This window comes from Hypomesus transpacificus, chromosome 14 (assembly GCF_021917145.1).
Source record: "Hypomesus transpacificus isolate Combined female chromosome 14, fHypTra1, whole genome shotgun sequence".
Classification (NCBI taxonomy): domain Eukaryota; kingdom Metazoa; phylum Chordata; class Actinopteri; order Osmeriformes; family Osmeridae; genus Hypomesus; species Hypomesus transpacificus.
The window spans coordinates 10,271,379-10,292,831 of record NC_061073.1 but is presented as its reverse complement, the minus strand read 5'-3'; the positions used below and the strand labels follow the sequence as shown (position 1 = coordinate 10,292,831).

General features: G+C 53.3%; 1 protein-coding gene across 1 annotated transcript in view; it reads right to left on the bottom strand.

Annotated features, from left to right (window-relative positions):
* Positions 1-21,453, bottom strand: part of LOC124477213 (ankyrin repeat and BTB/POZ domain-containing protein BTBD11-B-like) — a 58,819-nt gene continuing 37,366 nt past the window's right edge. The window contains 18 exon segments of the mRNA XM_047034870.1: positions 1-1,405; positions 1,497-1,610; positions 1,894-1,962; positions 2,862-2,943; positions 3,607-3,709; positions 3,853-3,958; positions 4,411-4,589; positions 6,066-6,258; positions 6,260-6,299; positions 7,299-7,434; positions 7,666-7,759; positions 8,217-8,318; positions 10,708-10,797; positions 11,085-11,250; positions 12,366-12,518; positions 15,066-15,127; positions 15,129-15,271; positions 18,929-19,075. Of these exon segments, the coding sequence (XP_046890826.1) occupies positions 1,196-1,405; positions 1,497-1,610; positions 1,894-1,962; positions 2,862-2,943; positions 3,607-3,709; positions 3,853-3,958; positions 4,411-4,589; positions 6,066-6,258; positions 6,260-6,299; positions 7,299-7,434; positions 7,666-7,759; positions 8,217-8,318; positions 10,708-10,797; positions 11,085-11,250; positions 12,366-12,518; positions 15,066-15,127; positions 15,129-15,271; positions 18,929-19,075 (2,189 nt within the window). The 3' untranslated portion in view covers positions 1-1,195.

The window sequence follows — 21,453 nt, the reverse complement described above, 5'->3', positions numbered from 1 at the left end:
ATTAATCTGTTTAATTATTAATCATTCATCTTTATAGAGGAAACATACATGATGTCAAGTCTCACAGTATTGTCTACATGGTGTTACGTCTGGAGACAGTGTCCTGCAGTCAGCCTCAGGGGAGGACACGTCCAAAAACTTTGCAGAGAAGACGAAGAAGACGAAACAAGACATTTTTCTACAGAACACTACAAACAAATCCTGTTCAAGTTTAGCCTGCGTAAGACTCCCACAGCTGAATTAATTAAAAACATTTTATCTGTGTAATTAAAGTTCTCTTTGTACCACTATGCAGCTAAGCAGGAGTTTGGGCCTGTCATCTGGTCTCTCCTGTCCCAAACCAGAACCAGGAAGCTGTTCTAGAACCAGAACCAGGACGCTGTTCTAGAACCAGAACCAGGATGCTGTTCTAGTTCCCCCAGATGCCCCCCCCCCCCCCCCTCGCTGTGTGACATGCAGACCTCAGACCACACTCTACACACGCTGACGGAGAAATCTAGAGAAACTGTAAAGCCCACATCAGTGTGACATGCTCTTTGCACATACAACAGGGACAGGTTTTACAGATACATCATATTACCTATGCCAGTACTCAAGATGAGATATCTGTCTGTATTTACATGAACTTACAGGGGGAGTGCGAGTAGAACTCCATATTCACAATATTTACAACAGTTGCCACAGTGGACAAGGGACATGACTGACTGTATCTCATAAGGACCTAGATGGCAGCACAATATATCAATATGATGATGGTGAAACCAAGGTTAGGAAATGTAACTGACTACTGCAGAACTATAAAGATGTTTCTGTGTGTGTGTTTGTACATGTTGTGTGTGTGTGTGCATCCATTCCACTCTGCAGCAGAGGGCAGGTCTGCAGGCAGGCTTCTCTCAACGTTCTCCTCAGAATGTCACATCTGCAGCGTCACATCTGCAGCGTCACATCTGTGCCATGACTAGTGTTGGCTTAACCCTCGCTGGGACTCCACGCCACGCCAAGCCGCAATAGCAAACAGCCCCTTAACCCAGTGATCTACATCCCTGACCCTGCTGACACAGCCCCAGGGCTGCCCGGAGACACACAACAGCAAGGATGACCGGCAGGCACCAGGTGACGGGGCAAGGGAGCGATGAAGAGCTGTCCGGGTAGCAGGCGCTGGTCTGGGGGCGCAGGTGGAGGAGGGAGGGAGGGCTCAGACCACAGAGCCCCTGGATGAGGACAGGTGGATGGACTGGATCCGGAGCGCCAGGGTCTTCTCCAGGTCCAGCAGCACACTGGCTCCCGGGCTCTCCGGCGGCGTGTCGTACAGCAGCTGCTTGAAGGGCTCCAGCTCGATCAGCAGCACCATGTTCTTCAGGAAGTAGCCCTCCATGTAGGCCGCCAGCTCCGGCACGTCCAGGAACTGACCGGAAGAGAGGGAGCACGGCAGGTCAGAGCAGGGCCGTGGGCACAAAGAGACACACTCATACACACACACACACACACACACACACCTTTGTGTGGTGGTAGATCTCCACACAGGTGTCTGTGTTGATGTTCTTGGTGCAGATGATCTCACAGTGTCTCTGCAGCGCCTCAAGCTGGAAGAATTTAGCGGCCGACAGCAGCTGGAGAGATGGAGAAACATCTCAAGAGGAGGACATACCCTGGGCCTCCACCCTCCCTCCACTCCACCCCACTCCACCCTCCCTCCACTCCACCCTCCCTCCACTCCACCCCACTCCACCCTCCCTCCACTCCACCCCATTCCACCTCCACCCACCCCACACACACACCCACCCACCCAGCCTCCCTCCCTCCACCCCACCCCACCGCACCAGACCCTCCCGTAATGCTGCCCCCCTGCCCCCCGTGGCCCCCTGACCCATGCTCTGCTGTCCAGTGACTCACCTCCATGACTTCAGTGTTCCGGATGTGCAGAGCGTCTGTTCCTCCACAGTACAGGTACTGCATCACCAGCTGAACACAGACACACAGATGTGTCAGCTACAACACACACACACACACAGCCCAGACACACACACACAGAGCCCAGACAAACACACACACACAGCCCAGACACACACACACAGAGCCCAGACACACACACACAGAGCCCAGACACACACACACACACACAGCCCAGACACACACACACAGAGCCCAGACACACACACACAGAGAGCCCAGACACACACACACAGAGCCCAGACACACACACACACACACAGCCCAGACACACACACACACATAGCCCAGATACACACACACACACAGCCCAGACACACACACACAGCCCAGACACACACACACAGCCCAGACACACACAAACTAGAGCCCGACCGATAAAGGATTTTTAAGGCCGATACCGATACAAATATTTGGTGATTCAAAAATTCGATATTCTGATATATTGGCCGATATATATATATATGTTTTTTATAATCCAGAAACACGTAACAAAACATTAACACATTTCCCTAACAATTGTCCGACTCAGCTGGTTGTAGGGTTTGTGGCGTTCTAAACATGAATGTTGTCCCCCAACAGGAACGTCGTAGAGTGCCCTCCGGTGGCCAGACTATGCAACGCCAACACTCATAACATGGTTGAAGGGTGTTTTTTTTTTCCATAAAAAAATAAATAATTTATCGGCCATTATAAATGCAGATACCGATAGTTTGGAGAATGCCTAATATCGGCCGATAATATCGGCCCGCCGATAAATCGGTTGGACTCTTACAAACACACAAACACACACAAACACACAGACACCAAGACACATCAGCTACAACACACACAGCCCAGATATATCGGCTACACCACACACACTCAGAGATGGTCCCAGTTCAGGTGAAAGACCCCCTGCTGACTCCTACCTGAAAGATGTTGTACTTGACATGGCTGATCTCAATACATGTGTTCTCTGCTGCAGGCCTGTTTGCCAGGAGAGACTTAAACCTTTGGGAGGGAAGGAGGGACAAACAAACAAACAACATTTCAGAAAAAATTATAATAATTTCATACACTTTACAATCTTTTGTATGAGTTGTCAAATCCTGCCACCCTCTACTAAACCCTGTAGATTATCAATGTACATCCTATGTAACAGTACTGACAATGTAATCTGACAGTCTTCTCTATGAGGTGAAACTGCCTTGTGTCAAAAACACGTTTTATACTGAAGACTCAAGCAGGCCCCCTCCCCCCAGCCTGCCTGTCCTCCCCAGGACTGACCCCTGACCCCCCACCTCATCACACTGACAGCCCTCTCAGGGGTCAGGGAACAGAGGAAATGACCTCACAGACCAACCCGGCTGGTACTGACAGACAGCACGTGCAGCCCTGTGGGAATCAATCCAGTCCATCATCTCACACACACACTGATGGGAACTCAGAGTGGATGCTCCAGCAGCAGGTGCTACACGCTGGGAAGCCTCAGAGAGTGAATGCTGGTGAAACTGTGTTGGAGATGGCCTGGGTCCAGTTACCTCGACATGACTGACACACTGATTCAGGAAATACATTGTGGTATATCCTATCAGTAACACCAGTGGTGTGTGTGTATATGTGCATGCACATGTGTGTGTGTGTGTGTGTGAGTGTGTTTGTGTGTGTGCTGACCTGTTGGAGGCGGTGAACAGCAGGACTTTATGAGCGTAGAACGGCTTCCCTTCCACCAGGAACGTCACATCCGACATCTCTTTATTATTCAGGAAGTGGGGATCTGCACACACACACACACACACACACACACACACACACAGGAAACAGAGAGACTAGCATCATCACTCAGGAGATCCGTGTCTGATGGGTGATTACTGTGAGCAGTAGCAGTGTGTGTCCAGCAGGGGGCATGTTGCGTCTCACCCAGACGAGCAGACTGCTTCCTCTTGATGTCTCCCAGCTTGGGGATGGGGTAAGGCCCGTAGCACTGGGTGAAGATGACGCTCAGCTGCTGACTGATCACCTCGTTCTGGAGGGAGAACCACGTCACCATGACGACCTCGGTGTCATCACCCCAGTCACCATGACAACCTCAGCATCACCTCCCCGGCATCGCCCCGGGAGACAACAGGAATACCTCTACACTCCCCCCCTCTGTCCCTGAAGTACCCTGACCAGCTGTAGCTAAGCCCATTAAACAGGCATTAGGAATTAAGGGTCCCATTACAAATAATGAGGCACTGTGACAGGTGATACAGACAGCCATGCATCTTAACTGTGCTTTGTTATGTTACACTAGAGGATCATTGAGCTGTCATGACTGCCTGCCTGCCTGCCTGCCTGCCTGCCTGCCTGCCTGCCTGCCTGCCTGCCTGCCTGCCTGCCTGTCTGTCTGTCTGTCTGTCTGTCTGCCTGTCTCTCTGTCTGTCTGTCTGCCTGTCTCTCTGTCTGTCTGCCTGCCTGTGTGTGTGTCCTGCTCACCTTGCTGGCTCGGAGGATCTGGAACATGAGGGGCAGCCCATGTGTGATGATCTCCTCTGTGTACTCGTCCTCCTGGATGCAGCTGAACTCCTTCAGCAGACCCTGGATCAGAGGGCGGCGCTGCTGCAGGAAGCAGCTACGCAGAGACTCCAGCCAGGTGTGCAGTGTCCAGGGAACGCCTGGGAGAGTACACACACACACATAGACACACACACATAGACACACACATAGACACACACATAGACACACACACATAGACACACACATAGACACACACACATAGACACACACACATAGACACACATAGACACACACGTAGACACACACACATAGACACACACACATAGACACACATAGACACACACGTAGACACACACACATAGACACACACACATAGACACACACACACATAGACACACACATAGACACACACACATAGACACACACACATAGACACACACGTACACACACATAGACACACACACATAGACACACACGTACACACACACACATAGACACACACACATAGACACACACACATAGACACACACACATAGACACACATAGACACACACGTAGACACACACACATAGACACACACACATAGACACACACACACATAGACACACACATAGACACACACACATAGACACACACGTACACACACACACATAGACACACACGTACACACACACACAGACACACACGTACACACACACATAGACACACACGTAGACACACACACATAGACACACATGTAGACACACACATGTAGACACACACACGTAGACACATACACACACAGATGCAGACAAAAACACAGGTAGAAAAGCGCACATATACACACATTACATTTCATGTCATTCCTCGATGATAACTAAGATCACACTCACAGCTACATGTGTCCGTCTAGTCCTGTAGGTCCTGATAATGGCTGTGGTCTGGCACTGTACCCAGAACCCCAAATACAAGACCAGGACCAAGACCAGGACCAGGACCAGGACCAAGACCAGGACCAGGACCAGGACCAGGACCAGGACCAGCACCAAGACCAGGACCAGGACCAAGACCAAGACCAGGACCAGGACCAGGACCAAGACCAGGACCAGGACCAGGACCAGGACCAGGACCAGGACCAAGACCAGGACCAGGACCAGGACCAGCACCAAGACCAGGACCAGGACCAAGACCAAGACCAGGACCAGGACCAGGACCAGGACCAGGACCAAGACCAGGACCAGGACCAGGACCAGGACCAGCACCAAGACCAAGACCAGGACCAGGACCAGGACCAGGACCAGGACCAAGACCAAGACCAGGACCAGGACCAGGACCAGGACCAGGACCAGGACCAGGACCAGGACCAGGACCAAGACCAAGACCAAGACCAGGACCAGGACCAGGACCAGGACCAAGACCAAGACCAGCACCAAGACCAAGACCAGGACCAGGACCAAGACCAAGACCAAGACCAAGACCAAGACCAAGACCAAGACCAGGACCAGGACCAGGACCAGGACCAGGACCAGGACCAAGACCAGGAATAGGACTAGGACCAGGACCAGGACCAGGACCAGGACCAGGACCAGGACCAGGACCAGGACCAGGACCAGGACCAGGACCAGGACCAGGACCTCTCCATGCGTGTGACTGACCGAGGCTTCGCAGGTCGAGGGTGATGTCGACGTGGCCGTGCTCTGTGCTGTGGTACATGGCCTCCCTCAGGGCCTTCAGCCTGGTCTTGCCACTACGCAGCAGCTCCAGCTGGGAGGGGCTCCTCTCCACCAGCTCCGAGCCCTCTGCCAGCATCTCCTCCAGGGAAAGCACCTCGCCCTTCCCCCCCCGCCTCCACCGCCTCCACCTGGGACACCAGCTTCCGGAACACGTTCCTTCAGAAGCCGGACAAGAGGAACGTCAACAAAACAGGAGCTGGAAAATGTGGAATCTTTTCTGTGTGACCAGATGTCCCTCAAGTAGAGATGGACCTGGCTTCTCTGGTCCCACACCTTCAAGTGCCACTGCTAGGGGTTTAGAGGTTTTAGAGTGAAGGTTATCATCAGAATGACAGAATTTCAAGGTTAGGGTTAAGGTTAGAGATTACATAATGGGTTGGTCTGATGTAGCTACATTACTCATAGGTGTAGTTTGGGCGTAACGTGCAATAAAGTGATCAGAGCGTCATCTCACATTCCCTTTAAGAGTAGCAGTTGTTCCATGGCGGATTGCTATTATAACGCCAGGAGTGGTTCACAGCCGTGGAGACCGACGTTCTCGTCAGGGCCGTAAAAGATAGAGAAGTGACATTGTATGGGGATGGGAGAAGAAACCCACCCAAATTAGTTTGGTTAAACTGGCGTGGGAGAAAATTGCCACAATTGTCACAAATCTAATTCAAATACATAGAGATTTGTCATGAAAATCTTTTTAATCATTGACATGAAATAAATCTAACACAGCCATACAATAAATCAAAACTATGTAATGCGGCTTCGCAGGAACAAGACCCTGGCCTCGCCAGCAGTGCGCACGGGCCAAGCACGCGCATCTGAATAACACACCACTGACTTCAGACTTTTTTCCTGGTCAGTGGCGGAATTGTTTTCGGAAACTTCAAAATAGCACCACCGAACGTTTGCGCCGGAACACGCCTCCTCTTTTTGCTGAACCGGCCCCTGGAGCGCAAAGTCATTCCCTGATTTACAGACGTGCATCTGTGGAGGGAAAAGTCCGCTTTGCGTCGAGTGCAAACCAGGAATGATACTTGCGTCGTTGACAAAGTCAATAGGCTGGGTGCAAGATAGGGCCCTGTGTGTGTGAGCATTTGTGTGTGTGAGTGTGTGTGTGTGAGTGTGTGTGTGAGTGTGTGTGTGTGTGAGTGTGTGTGTTACCTGTGTCCGTGAGCAGCTGCCAGGCTGTATGAGTTCATGTCTCCCTGCAGGGCGGTGGAGATGCCATTGCGGTGTGTGGTGCCCAGCAGGGGGTCTGCCCCGCGCTCCAACAGCAGACTCACCAGCTCAAAGTTACCTGGGGGGAGACAGGACACCGTTACAGCAGGGCTGGGGGGAGACAGGACACCGTTACAGCAGGGCTGGGGGGAGACAGGACACCGTTACAGCAGGGCTGGGGGGAGACAGGACACCGTCACAGCAGAGCTGGGGGGAGACAAGACACCGTCACAGCAGAGCTGGGTGGAGACACCGTTACTGCCGGTGTTAATGTGTGTGTGTGTGTTTACATGCGTGTGTGTGTGTGTACCTGCAGCAGAAGCCAGTTGTAGGGGGGTCTCAGTGTAGTTGTCCATCCCGTCCTGTAGAGAGCCCTCCACACTGGCCCTGGCGTCCAGGAGCAGCTGGGGGGGGGGGGTTAAGTTGAGGTTGAGTCAGGGTGCAAGACCATTACATTTTATTTCACCATTCAGTGGAAAAATCATTGTAAATGAGCTGGGTTAATTAGTAATGAGGACGAGCTTGTTTCCACATCAGCCGCTGTGCTTCACCTCCTCTTTAATGCATATCGACTAGGAGGGAGCCGGGGGGGCGGAGCTATTTGGATTTATCCAAAATAAGCCGTTCCGGGGAAAAACATTCAACAATCGATTGTTCCCGTTTCAGAAACGCTTCCCAGCCCCCGCAACATGGGCCGACAAGCAGGACGTTCGATAACCACACCAACGAAAACAGGAGAAAAAAGATTCCCCGTCATCAGACGGAGGATAGCGATCACAGGGATGACATGAGGATGGCGATCACAGTGGTGACATGAGGATGAGGTCGTGAGGCCGTGCAGACGGAAGCAGGGGTGTCTACCTGGACGACAGGAATGTGTCCCTGCAGCACAGCGAACGTGATGGCCGTTCCCTGCCTGGTCTCGGGGAACACTGAGGGGTGTCTGTGCCCTGAGTTAGGCACCTGGGGAGGTAGGGTGGAAGGGTGGAAGAGGAGGGGAGGAGGGGGGTGGAGGAGAGGTGGTGGGGGAGAGAGATAAAGCCATTAACATCACTAGTCCACAGAACTGAGGCACACACAACAAGCAGCCATGGAAGAAATGGTTTGGGGGAGTGGGGGGGGGGGGGGGGGGTGAGGCGGGAGTCGGGGCAACAGCCTTGTAATCAGGAGCCACCATGAACGATGCTAAATGTTCCAGGACGTGACAATTACACTCCTGCAGTCAGGAACAAGTGAGACGCTATAAATTGTGACCCTCTCACTGACACAACTGCCCATGTGCAAGGCCCAGCGATGGGGGGTGTGGGATGAGGTATGTGGGAAGGGGTGTGGGGGGTGGGGTGACTGGGGGCAGTTAAGGAGTCTGCCTCTGGAGGCAGTTGACTGAGTCAGGGAGGACATCCTGTAACTGTGATTGATTCCTAATGAACAAGATTGATCTGTTCCTGCCCTGATTACACCTCAGTTTGTCTCTCTCTCTCCTGTCCTGTCTGACTCCACAGCTCTCCTGGCCTGTCTGTCTCTCTCTCCTGGTCTCTCTGACTCTGTCTCTCTCTCCTGGTCTCTCTGACTGTCTCTCTCTCCTGGTGTCTCTGACTCTGTCTCTCTCTCCTGGTCTCTCTGACTCGGTCTCTCTCTCCTGGTCTCTCTGACTCGGTCTCTCTCTCCTGGTCTCTCTGACTCTGTCTCTCTCTCCTGGTCTCTCTGACTCTGTTTCTCTCTCCTGGTGTCTCTGACTCTGTCTCTCTCTCCTGGTCTCTCTGACTCTGTCTCTCTCTCCTGGTCTCTCTGACTCTGTCTCTCTCTCCTGGTCTCTCTGACTCTGTTTCTCTCTCCTGGTGTCTCTGACTCTGTCTCTCTCTCCTGGTCTCTCTGACTCTCTCCCAGCATGCTCAGGCCGTACAGGGCTGGCTGAATGAAGTGATGCATGGTTGTGAGAGCTGACCATGAGCAGAACCCCAGGCTCCTTCCCTCCCCTCTCAGGGAGCTCCAGGCACAACACAACACTCACTCAGATTCCCTCTGAGGACACCACCCTGGGCCACATCGCAGCACACACTAACAATGACTACATTCTTCATGTCTGCTCTGGTAAGAGAAGATGTGCACTAGGGACATGCTGGAGGCAGCAGCCAGGACCCTAGAGCTCGGTCAAGCATATCACAAGTTGTTTTCAATTAATCCTTAACCGGGTGAATAATTCCACCATTAAAATAGTTATGGCCTAGTAGCTTGAAACAGTTAACAGGCGACACACCAAGGGGAGGAGCCTATAGTGCTGTGCATGGTCAGTCTGACAGGACTTCTAGACTCCTTGAAGAAGCTCTTCAGATCGTCCTCGCAGCTCGCCCGGGTAAAGTGCACACCACATGAGCCAAGGCCTTACTGCCGCGGCCTGGGTTCGAATCCGCCCTGGGCCCTGCATGTCTTCGCCTCTCTCTGTTCCTGTCAGATAGAGCGTGATAAAGAAGGGCTCTTGCCCAGGAGTGTGATGGTGATCTGAGACACGGCAGCTGATGGGATGACTAACCAGGACCCCGCGGGGGCAGGATGGAGCCCCCCCCCCCTGCCCCCCCCAGCCTATACCAGGGCCACCGGAGGTGTTCAGACGTTCTTCCCAGCCCTCAGGGAACATGCATCTAACTAGGACCTCAGGGAACATGAATCTAACTAGGTAGGGAACATGTATCTAACTAGAACCTTAGGGAACATGTATCTAACTAGAACCTCAGAGAACATGTATCTAACTAAAACCTTATGGAACATGTATCTAACTAGAACCTTAGGGAACATGTATCTAACTAGGACCGTGCAGCAGTATTACTGCTCTCTACAACTGGTCCTCGGTAAGTCATTGTTATTTTAGGCCTCACAGTGACCTTTGATCCCTGTCCACAGGAGAGGAGGAGGAAGGAGAGAGAGGGGGGACAAGACAGGTTGAGTTTCCTCCAGGGGAACTCATACACAGAGACACACACACACAGAGACACACACACACAGAGACACACACACACAGAGACACACACACACAGAGACATACACACACAGACAGACACACACACACACACACACACACAGAGACACACACACACAGAGACACACACACACAGAGACACACACACAAAGAGACACACACACACAGAGACACACACACAAAGACACACACACACACACACAGAGACACACACACACAGAGACACACACACACAGAGACACACACACACACAGCAGAGGGAACACTGCTGGGAAATCTCTGTCTCTCTGCCGACACGACCCTCTGACCTGAACCCTAAAACCACACCCCCTTCTGGTCTGGTCTGTTGGGGACCACCTGGTCGCCATGGTGACTGACCTCACTGTTGATGTCGGCGCCGGCGTCCAGCAGCATCTGGACCATGGCCTCGTCTCCACGGACACACGCATACATCAGCGGGGTCATCCCCTAGGCAACCACAGAACACACAGGGGAGGTGAAAGGTCAGGTGAAATAGGCTCTATATTGAGTGGGTTTAGATCTCTGTTTGCATCCCTGCCAGGTGAGTGAGTATGAGTGAATGTGCACTGTGCAACCATGCATGACAGCTCCTAGACGTGGACAATGAGAGATTCTCCAGGCTTGTGTGTGCATGTATGTGTGTCTCTGTGTGTGTAGGTGTGCATGTATGTGTGTGTGTCTCTGTGTGTGTAGGTGTGTGTGTAGGTGTGTCTCTGTGTGTGTGTGTGTGTAACCTGTTCGCTCATGCTGTTGATGCCCTGGCTGCCCAGCAGGTTGACAGCCTGTTTCACCAGGTCAGTCCTGCCACAGCTCAACATCCTGAAGCCCAGGTCCTGCAGGAACCGCGCCTCCGTCGACGCAGCGTCCAGCTTCCGCGACGAGCAGAAACAGTCATCCGTCCTGTGAGACAGGGGGGAGGTATTAAAGGTGGACTGGGGGGAGATGTGGTATTAAAGGTGGACTGGGGGGGAGATGTGGTATTTAAGGTGGACTGGGGGGGAGATGTGGTATTAAAGGTGGACTGGGGGGAGATGTGGTATTAAAGGTGGACTGGGGGGAGATGTGGTATTAAAGGTGGACTGGGGGGGAGATGTGGTATTTAAGGTGGACTGGGGGGGAGATGTGGTATTAAAGGTGGACTGGGGGGGAGATGTGGTATTTAAGGTGGACTGGGGGGAGATGTGGTATTTAAGGTGGACTGGGGGGGAGATGTGGTATTAAAGGTGGACTGGGGGGGAGATGTGGTATTTAAGGTGGACTGGGGGGGAGATGTGGTATTAAAGGTGGACTGGGGGGGAGATGTGGTATTTAAGGTGGACTGGGGGGAGATGTGGTATTTAAGGTGGACTGGGGGGAGATGTGGTATTAAAGGTGGACTGGGGGGAGATGTGGTATTTAAGGTGGACTGGGGGGGAGATGTGGTATTAAAGGTGGACTGGGGGGAGATGTGGTATTTAAGGTGGACTGGGGGGGAGATGTGGTATTTAAGGTGGACTGGGGGGGAGATGTGGTATTAAAGGTGGACTGGGGGGGAGATGTGGTATTTAAGGTGGACTGGGGAGGAGATGTGGTATTAAAGGTGGACTGGGGGGAGATGTGGTATTTAAGGTGGACTGGGGGGTAAGTAGTATTTAAGATCTGGGCTTGGTTTTGACATCAAATCCCAGACGATTGATTAAGATGACATTAAGTTCACCACAGTTCAAACTCAACCCTATAACAACGTGTATTGTATCATCTCAGAGAACATGCTGTAGCTTACTGTTTTTGCTCAATGTTGTTTGTGTGTTTGTTTTGTTCATGTTTTATGCTTTTATTGTTTGGGTTTGGATAAAAAAAAATCTTATTCCTTACTGCACTCCTCTAATCCATAGTACCTGCCATGCAGCTACAACGATCTTGTGTCACACTGTATTCTTGATAAACAAATCAGTTTGACTTCTGACTATAGGTGCGCTTGATAAACACATCAGTTAGACTGTTGCCTGTGTGGCGCCCAGATGGCGGAGCCTGACCGGAGCTGGCGCGGTTCGCAGTCGACCCCGGGCAGCAGCAGGCGGGCGGCCTGGCGGACGTCGTCGCTGTCCACGGCGAAGCTGCGGCGATGCTCGGCGTGAGCCGACGCCACGCGGATCCACTCCATCAGAGGAGGCAGCACCAGGAAGGGCCTGCAGGGGGCGACAGACACACACGCTGCCTCAGTCAGACCTGCTGGCTGCCAGAGGATCTCCGGGTTAGGGAGCCCTCCGTGTAGGTCAGGAACGACAAGCTGGGATCACCTCAGGGGGGCATCATTACATTGACATTTCCTCAAGAGCAGTTCCTGGGGGGGCTGGGTTTGAATCGGACCTGGGCCCTTTGCTGCATGTCTTCCCTCTCTCTCTTCTCTCTCTCTCTCTCTCTCTCTCTCTCTCTCTCTCTCTCTCTCTCTCTCTCTCTCTCTCTCGTCTTCTCTCTCTCTCTCTCTCTCTCTGCCTTTCCTGTCACACTTCACTTAAAACAACAAACGACCCCCCCTGCCCCCCCGTCACAGCAGGCTCTGGGCCTCTGCGCTCCTGCGATCAGCCCGGGCTCCTCTGCTGCCCCCTGGGAGACAGCGTGGCTACAGGCCTGGGGGCCAGTTGGGAACAATCACACCTGCAGCATCTCTCTGATTCGGTATTCAAGCCTGCTCACATAGTTGTCTTCTATCATCAAACCTGTCACTCACTCGGGCTGTTCAGGGGCGCAGGGAGAGAGGAGCGCTCGTTATGCTTCCCTCAGTCCTCTGATGCAACCTTGAACCTCTTTGTTCAGATCCCTCTCTTCAGAGGAAGTGTGGCGTTTAGCCCCGGGAGTCTTGATGATGAGGGAGTCATCATCATCATCATCATCATCACAGCTCAGAGCTCGTCATCAAGAGGACTGAGTAGAGCCCCCCCCCCTCCCCATCCATGCCGCACCATCAGGGGCTGAGAGCAGAGAGACAGGTGACAGGCTGAGAGCAGAGAGACAGGTGACAGGCTGGAGCAGAGAGACAGGTGACAGGCTGAGAGCAGAGAGACAGGTGACAGGCTGAGAGCAGAGAGACAGGTGACAGGCTGGAGCAGAGAGACAGGTGACAGGCTGAGAGCAGAGAGACAGGTGACATGCTGGAGCAGAGAGACAGGTGACAGGCTGAGAGCAGAGAGACAGGTGACAGGCTGAGAGCAGAGAGACAGGTGACAGGCTGGAGCAGAGAGACAGGTGAAAGGCTGGAGCAGAGAGACAAGGTGACAGGCTGAGAGCAGAGAGACAGGTGACAGGCTGAGAGCAGAGAGACAGGTGACAGGCTGAGAGCAGAGAGACAGGTGACAGGCTGAGAGCAGAGAGACAGGTGACAGGCTGAGAGCAGAGAGACAGGTGACAGGCTGAGAGCAGAGAGACAGGTGACAGGCTGGAGCAGAGAGACAGGTGACAGGCTGAGAGCAGAGAGACAGGTGACAGGCTGAGAGCAGAGAGACAGGTGACAGGCTGAGAGCAGAGAGACAGGTGACAGGCTGGAGCAGAGAGACAGGTGACAGGCTGAGAGCAGATCTGTTCAGTAGGGCAGCTTTCCTTACAGTGCTCAGAGCTGCAGATGTGAGAGGGCGAGAGACCTTGGGGGAACAGCAGCTGTGAACTTCCTCCCTCTCTCTTTCTTCATGACAGGTAATAAAGCCTGCAGGCCCACAGGGCCGGAAAGCTGCTCGGCATCGCCTGTCAGACGCACTGTTAGTCTCTCTCTCTCTCTCTCTCTAGTTCTCTCTCTCTCTAGCTCTCTCTCTCTCTAGCTCTCTCTCTCTCTCTCTCTCTCTAGCTCTCTCTAGCTCTCTCTCTCTCTAGCTCTCTCTCTCTCTCTCTCTAGCTCTCTCTCTCTCTAGCTCTCTCTCTCTCTCTCTTTAGCTCTCTCTCTCTCTCTCTCTCTCTCTCTCTAGCTCTCTCTCTCTAGCTCTCTCTCTCTCTCTATCTCTCTCTCTCTCTCTCTCTGTCTCTCTCTCTCTCTCTCTCTCTCTCTCTCTCTCTCTCTCTCTCTCTCTGTCTCTCTCTCTCTCTCTCTCTCTCCCTCTATCTCTCTCTCCCTCTATCTATCTCTCTCTGCCTCTCTCTCTCTCTCTCTCTATCTCTGCCTCTCCCTTTCCCTCTCCCTCCCCTCTCTCTCTTTCTCTCTCTCTCTCTCTCTCTCTTCTACCTGTCTTTACCACTCTCTTTTACCGCTCTCTCATATCCCAAAAAACACAAATTGCAAATACACATGGACAGCTAATTTGTCAAAAGATTTAGTTTGTTTGTGTGTGGAGAGGGAGGAGTGTGTGTGTGTGCGTGTGTGTGTCAGGGAGGTGTGTGTGTGCCCTGGTTGGAGCCAGAGTGTTTTGAATCGACACTATGGAAACGTTACGTAACCTTTTGAAACAAGGCTGCCATACATCAACACAACAGCTGCCATCGAACCACTGGCGTCACTGACACCAGTACATGTGAGTGTCCCTTCCAACAGCCCCACCCTCCAGCTCGCTCTCTGCTGTCTACAGACCCACAGCAACCAATCACAAGCCTCTCTATAACCCCCCCCCCTCAGGCACCAGCAGGGGGGCTGGGCAGTGTAGTGAGTGCTTCCTCTAGTGAATGACTGAGGCCGTTAGATTCCAGCCTGATCTAACAGTCTGCTGGAGGGCCTCGCCCGTTCCTGGTCGCTTGGGGGATCAGGAGGTTCTCACCTCTCCGTCTGCAGGGTGACCTTGGAAGGTTCCACGTTGGGGTTCTCCCACTCCATGTGGGGGGCAGTGCATGAAGTAGCAGAGGGTGTAGAGCGCCTCGGGGTCCCAGTGAACCCCACAGCTCCCCTGGTGGTGAGGAGTGCTATTGCTGTGCACCTTCACCTGCAGGGGCTGCAGGTGGTGCATGGCCCTCGACACTAGGTCACCTGCATGACACACACACACACACACACATACATACACACATACACACACACATACATACATACACACGCACAAACAGAGGAGAGAGAGAAAGGGGATATTTTGGGAACATCCTGTAAAGCAGATGACAGTGTGGCCTCTCTCTCTGTCCTCACCAGCCCCCACACTCTGTGTGTCACAGCACATCTGCAGCTCTGCACGGCCAGCCAGGCCAGACAGCCAGGGTTCACGCCCCCCCCCCCCCCCACAGCAACACACAGCACAGCTCCACTCTAGGAGTCATGCATGTTCATGAGCCCACACCTCTCTCTCTCTTTCTCCCACCATGCAGTGATCCTTCCACTCTATATCAGCACTCTGAATCTGTCTCAAGAATGAAACATGAATATTCTCTTGACTCTCCTACTATTGACTAAACCAAATATTGCATTTTGAATGGGTGGCTCAGGATCTGAGTGATGATTGTGAGTCTCTGTGTTGTCATGGAGACAGGGACCAATCAGCTGCAGGGAACACCAGCCGAGACAGAAACCCTTCTCTGGTATCCTGAGGGAAGTCTCCCCCCCTCTCCCTCAGTGGTACGACCTTTCTGGACCTTTCTGTATCCTTTGAGGCTGAAGGGGGAAGGCAGGAAGAGAGGAGTTGAGGAGGGGGCTTCAAAGAGAAAGGAGAACATCAATAGTCTTTTCATTAAGAGATTCAAGCTGTTAATCAATATCTCATCCTACCAGGCCCCATTGTCTGCAGCACCAGAGACCGGAGACAGGGGATGGCAGGGAGACAGGCGAGGCAGGGAGACAGGTAAGGCAGGGAGACAGGGGATGGCAGGGAGACAGGCGAGGGCAGGGAGTCAAGCGAGGGCAGGGAGACAGGCGAGGCAGGGAGACGGGCAAGGGTAGGGAGACAGGTGAGGGCAGGGAGACAGGTAAGGCAGGGAGACAGGTAAGGCAGGGAGACAGGTAAGGCAGGGAGACAGGCAAGGCAGGGAGACAGGCGAGGGCAGGGAGATGGGCGAGGGCAGGGAGACGGGCAAGGGCAGGGAGACAGGTAAGGCAGGGAGACAGGTAAGGCAGGGAGACAGGTAAGGCAGGGAGACAGGCGAGGGCAGAGAGACAGGTGAGGGCAGGGAGACAGGTAAGGCAGGGAGACAGGTAAGGCAGGGAGACAGGCAAGGCAGGGAGACAGGCGAGGGCAGGGAGATGGGCAAGGGCAGGGAGACAGGTAAGGCAGGGAGACAGGTAAGGCAGGGAGACAGGTAAGGCAGGGAGACAGGCGAGGGCAGAGAGACAGGTGAGGCAGGGAGACAGGCAAGGCAGGGAGACAGGCGAGGGCAGGGAGACGGGCAAGGGCAGGGAGACAGGTAAGGCAGGGAGACAGGTAAGGCAGGGAGACAGGCGAGGGCAGGGAGACAGGCGAGGGCAGGGAGACGGGCAAGGGCAGGGAGACAGGTAAGGCAGGGAGACAGGCAAGGCAGGGAGACAGGCGAAGGCAGGGAGACAAGCGAGGGCAGGGAGACAGGCGAGGCAGGGAGACTCTGAGGGTTCAGTCTGCTCAACTTTGCTTATTTATCAATTTGGTTTAGATTTACTGCAGAGTTGGCACTGTGAGGGCTCTTCTCACCTGTTTAGCAGGTGCTCTTTAGCAGGTGCTCTTTAGCAGGTGTCTTCTCTGTTGAGGTGCCCGTGCTCTGAGGGCTGGTTGTGCAGTGAGCTGGGCCTGGCCCTGACTATCACACTGAAGCAGCCCACTAAGCTGCTGCTAAGCTGCTGCTAATTACATCAATCTGACCCCTTTTAGTTTCCCAATTGTTTTCTGAACAATCATTAGGCTGTTTGCAGTAATTATATAACATCAACACTAAAGCCTGGACCCTACGTGGAAACCAACCAATCAGAGCTTAGCTAGGCGGTGGTCAGGATGGTTTCTCTTTGTTTCCTTTCCTTGCAGATGTTTTGTGAGGGTCACATGCAGTCTGGAAACAGACAGAGGGAGAGATGGAGGGAGAGAGGGATGGAGAGGTGGAGGGAGAGACAGATGGAGAGATGGAGTGAGAGAGGGATGGAAAGATGGAGGGAGAAATGGAGGGAGAGAGGGATGGAGAGATGGATGGAGAGATGGAGGGAGAGAGGGATGGAGAGGTGGAGGGAGAGAGGGATGGAAAGATGGAGGGAGAAATGGAGGGAGAGAGGGATGGAGGGATGGATGGAGAGATGGAGGGGGAGAGGGATGGAGAGGTGGAGGGAAAGAGGGATGGAGAGATGGAGAGAGGGAGAGAGAGAGGGATGGAGAGGTGGAGGGAGAGAGGGATGGAGAGATGGATCAGAGCTGACATCCACAGCCCTCCTTCAGAGAATGCCATTTCAAATATGCTAATCTGGCATTTAACTGGCAAGCAGTGAGTCAAAACGGACAAAGAGTGAAATCAGAAGGTTTATGAACGAGAGCCCAAATGCCTTTATAGATGCTCCATCTGGGGAAGTAACAGGCTGTGCTGAGGCGGGGGACGGCTTGAGTTAGTAAGATGATCTGTTCCTTCTGTCTGCAGCATGTCTGTCTGTCTCTCTCTCTGTTTGTCCTCCTCAGCCAGACTGTCACAATCTGCCTCTCTACATCTTCCTCTCTTTCTCTCCTCCTTCCCCTCTCTCTCTCTTTCCTCTTTCTCTCTTTCCTCTCTCTCTTCTTCCTCTCTCTCTCTCCTTCCTCTCTCCATCTTCCTCTGTCCATCTTCCTCTCTCTCTGTCTCTCTCTCTCTTCATCTTCCTCTCTCTTCCTTCCTCGCTGTGCTTTACTTCTGCACTTCACCTCGGATAATGTAGACACTGTTGGCTTTTCGGCTTTTCTCGATTATTCATCTTTGCAGACTGAACCTCAGCACCAACCCTCCCAGGCCTCACACAGTGTTGGGTAGGGAGGACAGCCTTCCTGATTTCTGTCCCCTCAGAGCGCTCACAGAGGAGGGGGTTTGCTGTGATCCCCCTGGGTCTGGGAGAGATGACCCAGTGACAGCTAATACAGCGTGTTAATCACTGGAGCAGTGTGTGTTCTGGTGATGACTGTTTACACACTGACGACACACTGACGACACACTGACGAAACACTGATGACATCCCTGATGACATCACTGATGACACACTGATGACATCACTGATGACACACTGATGACACACTGATGACACACTGACGACACACTGACGACACACTGATGACATCACTGATGACACACTGACGACACACTGATGACACACTGACGACACACTGACGACACACTGACGACACACTGACGACACACTGATGACATCACTGATGACACACTGATGACATCCCTGATGACATCACTGATGACACACTGATGACACACTGATGACACACTGATGACACACTGATGACATCACTGATGACACACTGATGACACACTGATGACACACTGATGACATCCCTGATGACATCACTGATGACACACTGATGACACACTGATGACATCACAGACCAGCGGGGGATACAATAGCCTGTCGACGCTTATGACAAGAGAGGATCATGACGTGTTAGGAAGAGAGAGAGGGAGAGAGAGAGACAGAGAGAGAGAGAGACAGAGAGACAGAGAGAGAGAGAGAGAGAGAGACACACACACATACAGACTCGCACATGTACAGATGACTCACTCAGTTCGGAGATGCTTCCCACTCGTGTGGTCAGCAGGCACTGTTCTACAGAGCGCAGCTCTGATTGGCTGTAGGCGTGTCCCTCTGAACTGTTGCCTGGACGCTGGTCTCTGTGGAGGGTCAGGCTCTCTGGTAGGCTCAGCACTCCTGGAGGAGGGGGGGGGGAGAGGGCAGGGGGGGGGGGGGAAATAGACTGTTAGTAATCACAGAATGTCTTACGAAAATCATCACCACTGTGGTTTTGATGGTTGAAAGTCACCCAGAGTTCCCTGCTGTCTGTCCAGTGAGACCAGGGCAGGAAGGCAGCCATCTTGGCCAAGCGTACAGGACGGTGTTGTCCTGGTGTCAGGGGTCTGCCTCTGCCAGCAGTACAGGGAACAAGCCAGGCCAGGCCCAGTCGATCACAGACTGTGTAACTGTTTACTGTTTACATGAGCCAGTGGAAGACGAGAGACATGAACAAATCCTTACAGCCCCTTTCACTAGTCTAACCTTTCACTAGTCTAATTCATGATAATAATAGGATTTGAATGTGTGACCTCTTGATCTTGGGCTCTTGGTGCTGAGCCAAAGGCAGTGACACACAGCCTCCAGACAGAAGGTCCCCACTCATGCTAATAACAGATGATTAGCTGGCCTGCTCTGGCCCCCGTTAGTCAAAGGTTAACGGGGAAATAAGACGGGTTGTTAGAAGCTCTCTCTGTTTAAACGCTGCTGATTCCATGAAGGTGCCACAGGCAGCAGAGAAGGTGGCAGCTTGTCTGAGTGTCTGGAAAACCAGCGGCTTGTGACGACCTCTGCTGCCCTGCTCTCTGCTCTTAGACCTGGTCACTGTCAGAAACAGCTTAGCTGCCAGGGATGTTCTCACCATCAGGAAAGCTGTTTTGGGCTGATGATGCAGAAACGAGTAGTGCGAGGTTGAAAATGGTGGACAAAAAGTTAATAAATGCAAAATACAGTATTAGAAGAATAGTTGGGAAGAACGTGTTGTTTCAGGTTTCAGTCGTGATGGAGGCTGACTAGCTGGTCGTGATGGAGGCTGACTAGCTGGTCGTCAGGGAGGCTGACTAGCTGGTCGTGATGGAGGCTGATTAGCTGGTCGTCAGGGAGGCTGACTAGCTGGTCCTGATGGAGGCTGACTAGCTGGTCATGATGGAGGCTGACTAGCTGGTCTTGATGGAGGCTGACTAGCTGGTCGTCAGGGAGGCTGATTAGCTGTTCGTGACGGAGGCTGACTAGCTGGTCGTGATGGAGGCTGACTAGCTGGTCCTGATGGAGGCTGACTAGCTGGTCGTGATGGAGGCTGACTAGCTGGTCGTGAGGGAGGCTGACTAGCTGGTCATGAGGGAGGCTGACTAGCTGGTCGTGATGGAGGCTGACTAGCTGGTCGTGATGGAGGCTGACTAGCTGGTCGTGAGGGAGGCTGACTAGCTGGTCGTGAGGGAGGCTGACTAGCTGGTCGTGAGGGAGGCTGACTAGCTGGTCGTGAGGGAGGCTGACTAGCTGGTCGTGAGGGAGGCTGACTAGCTGGTCGTCAGGGAGGCTGACTAGCTGGTCATGATGAAGGCTGACTAGCTGGTCGTCAGGGAGGCTGACTAGCTGGTCCTGATGGAGGCTGACTAGCTGGTCGTGATGGAGGCTGACTAGCTGGTCGTGATGGAGGCTGACTAGCTGGTCGTCAGGGAGGCTGACTAGCTGGTCGTGATGGAGGCTGACTAGCTGGTCGTGATGGAGGCTGACTAGCTGGTCGTCAGGGAGGCTGACTAGCTGGTCCTGATGGAGGCTGACTAGCTGGTCGTGATGGAGGCTGACTAGCTGGTCGTGATGGAGGCTGACTAGCTGGTCGTGATGGAGGCTGACTAGCTGGTCGTGATGGAGGCTGACTAGCTGGTCGTGAGGGAGGCTGACTAGCTGGTCGTGATGGAGGCTGACTAGCTGGTGATGTCCAGAGGAACTGTGGGTGCTGCTGTCTGGCTGCTCGTCCCAGCGTAACACCTCTTAGTTTAGACAACACAAGAACCGATAAGCAATCACCATGGAGATGAAGGCCAGTGGGCGGTCGGTAGGAAAGGTAATCTGTGGTGCATTCTCCCTCCCTCCCTCCCTCCCCATCCCTCCCTCCCTCCGTCCCTCCCTCCCTCCCTCCCTCCCTCCCCTCCCTCCCTCCCTCCCTCCCTCCCTCCCTCCCTCCCTCCCTCCCTCCTTCCCTCCCTCCCTCCCTCCCTCCCTCCCTCCTTCCTTCCTTCCTTCCTTCCTTCCTTCCTTCCTTCCTTCCTTCCCTCCCTCCCTCCCTCCCTCCCTCCCTCCCTCCCCCCCAAAACCGTGTCCTCCAGGAGCCAGAGCAGTGAAACCATGTCCTCCCCCTGATGTTTACCAGAGAAGGAAGCAGCTTTCTCCAGCAGGAGGAGGTCTCTGAGACTTTCATGTGCTCTCAGGCCTGGCTGCTGGGTTTGCTGTGGCAGGAATGCAGCTGTAAGCATTACGAGCAGCAGGAGAGAAGCCTGGCATCTCTCTATCCACACACA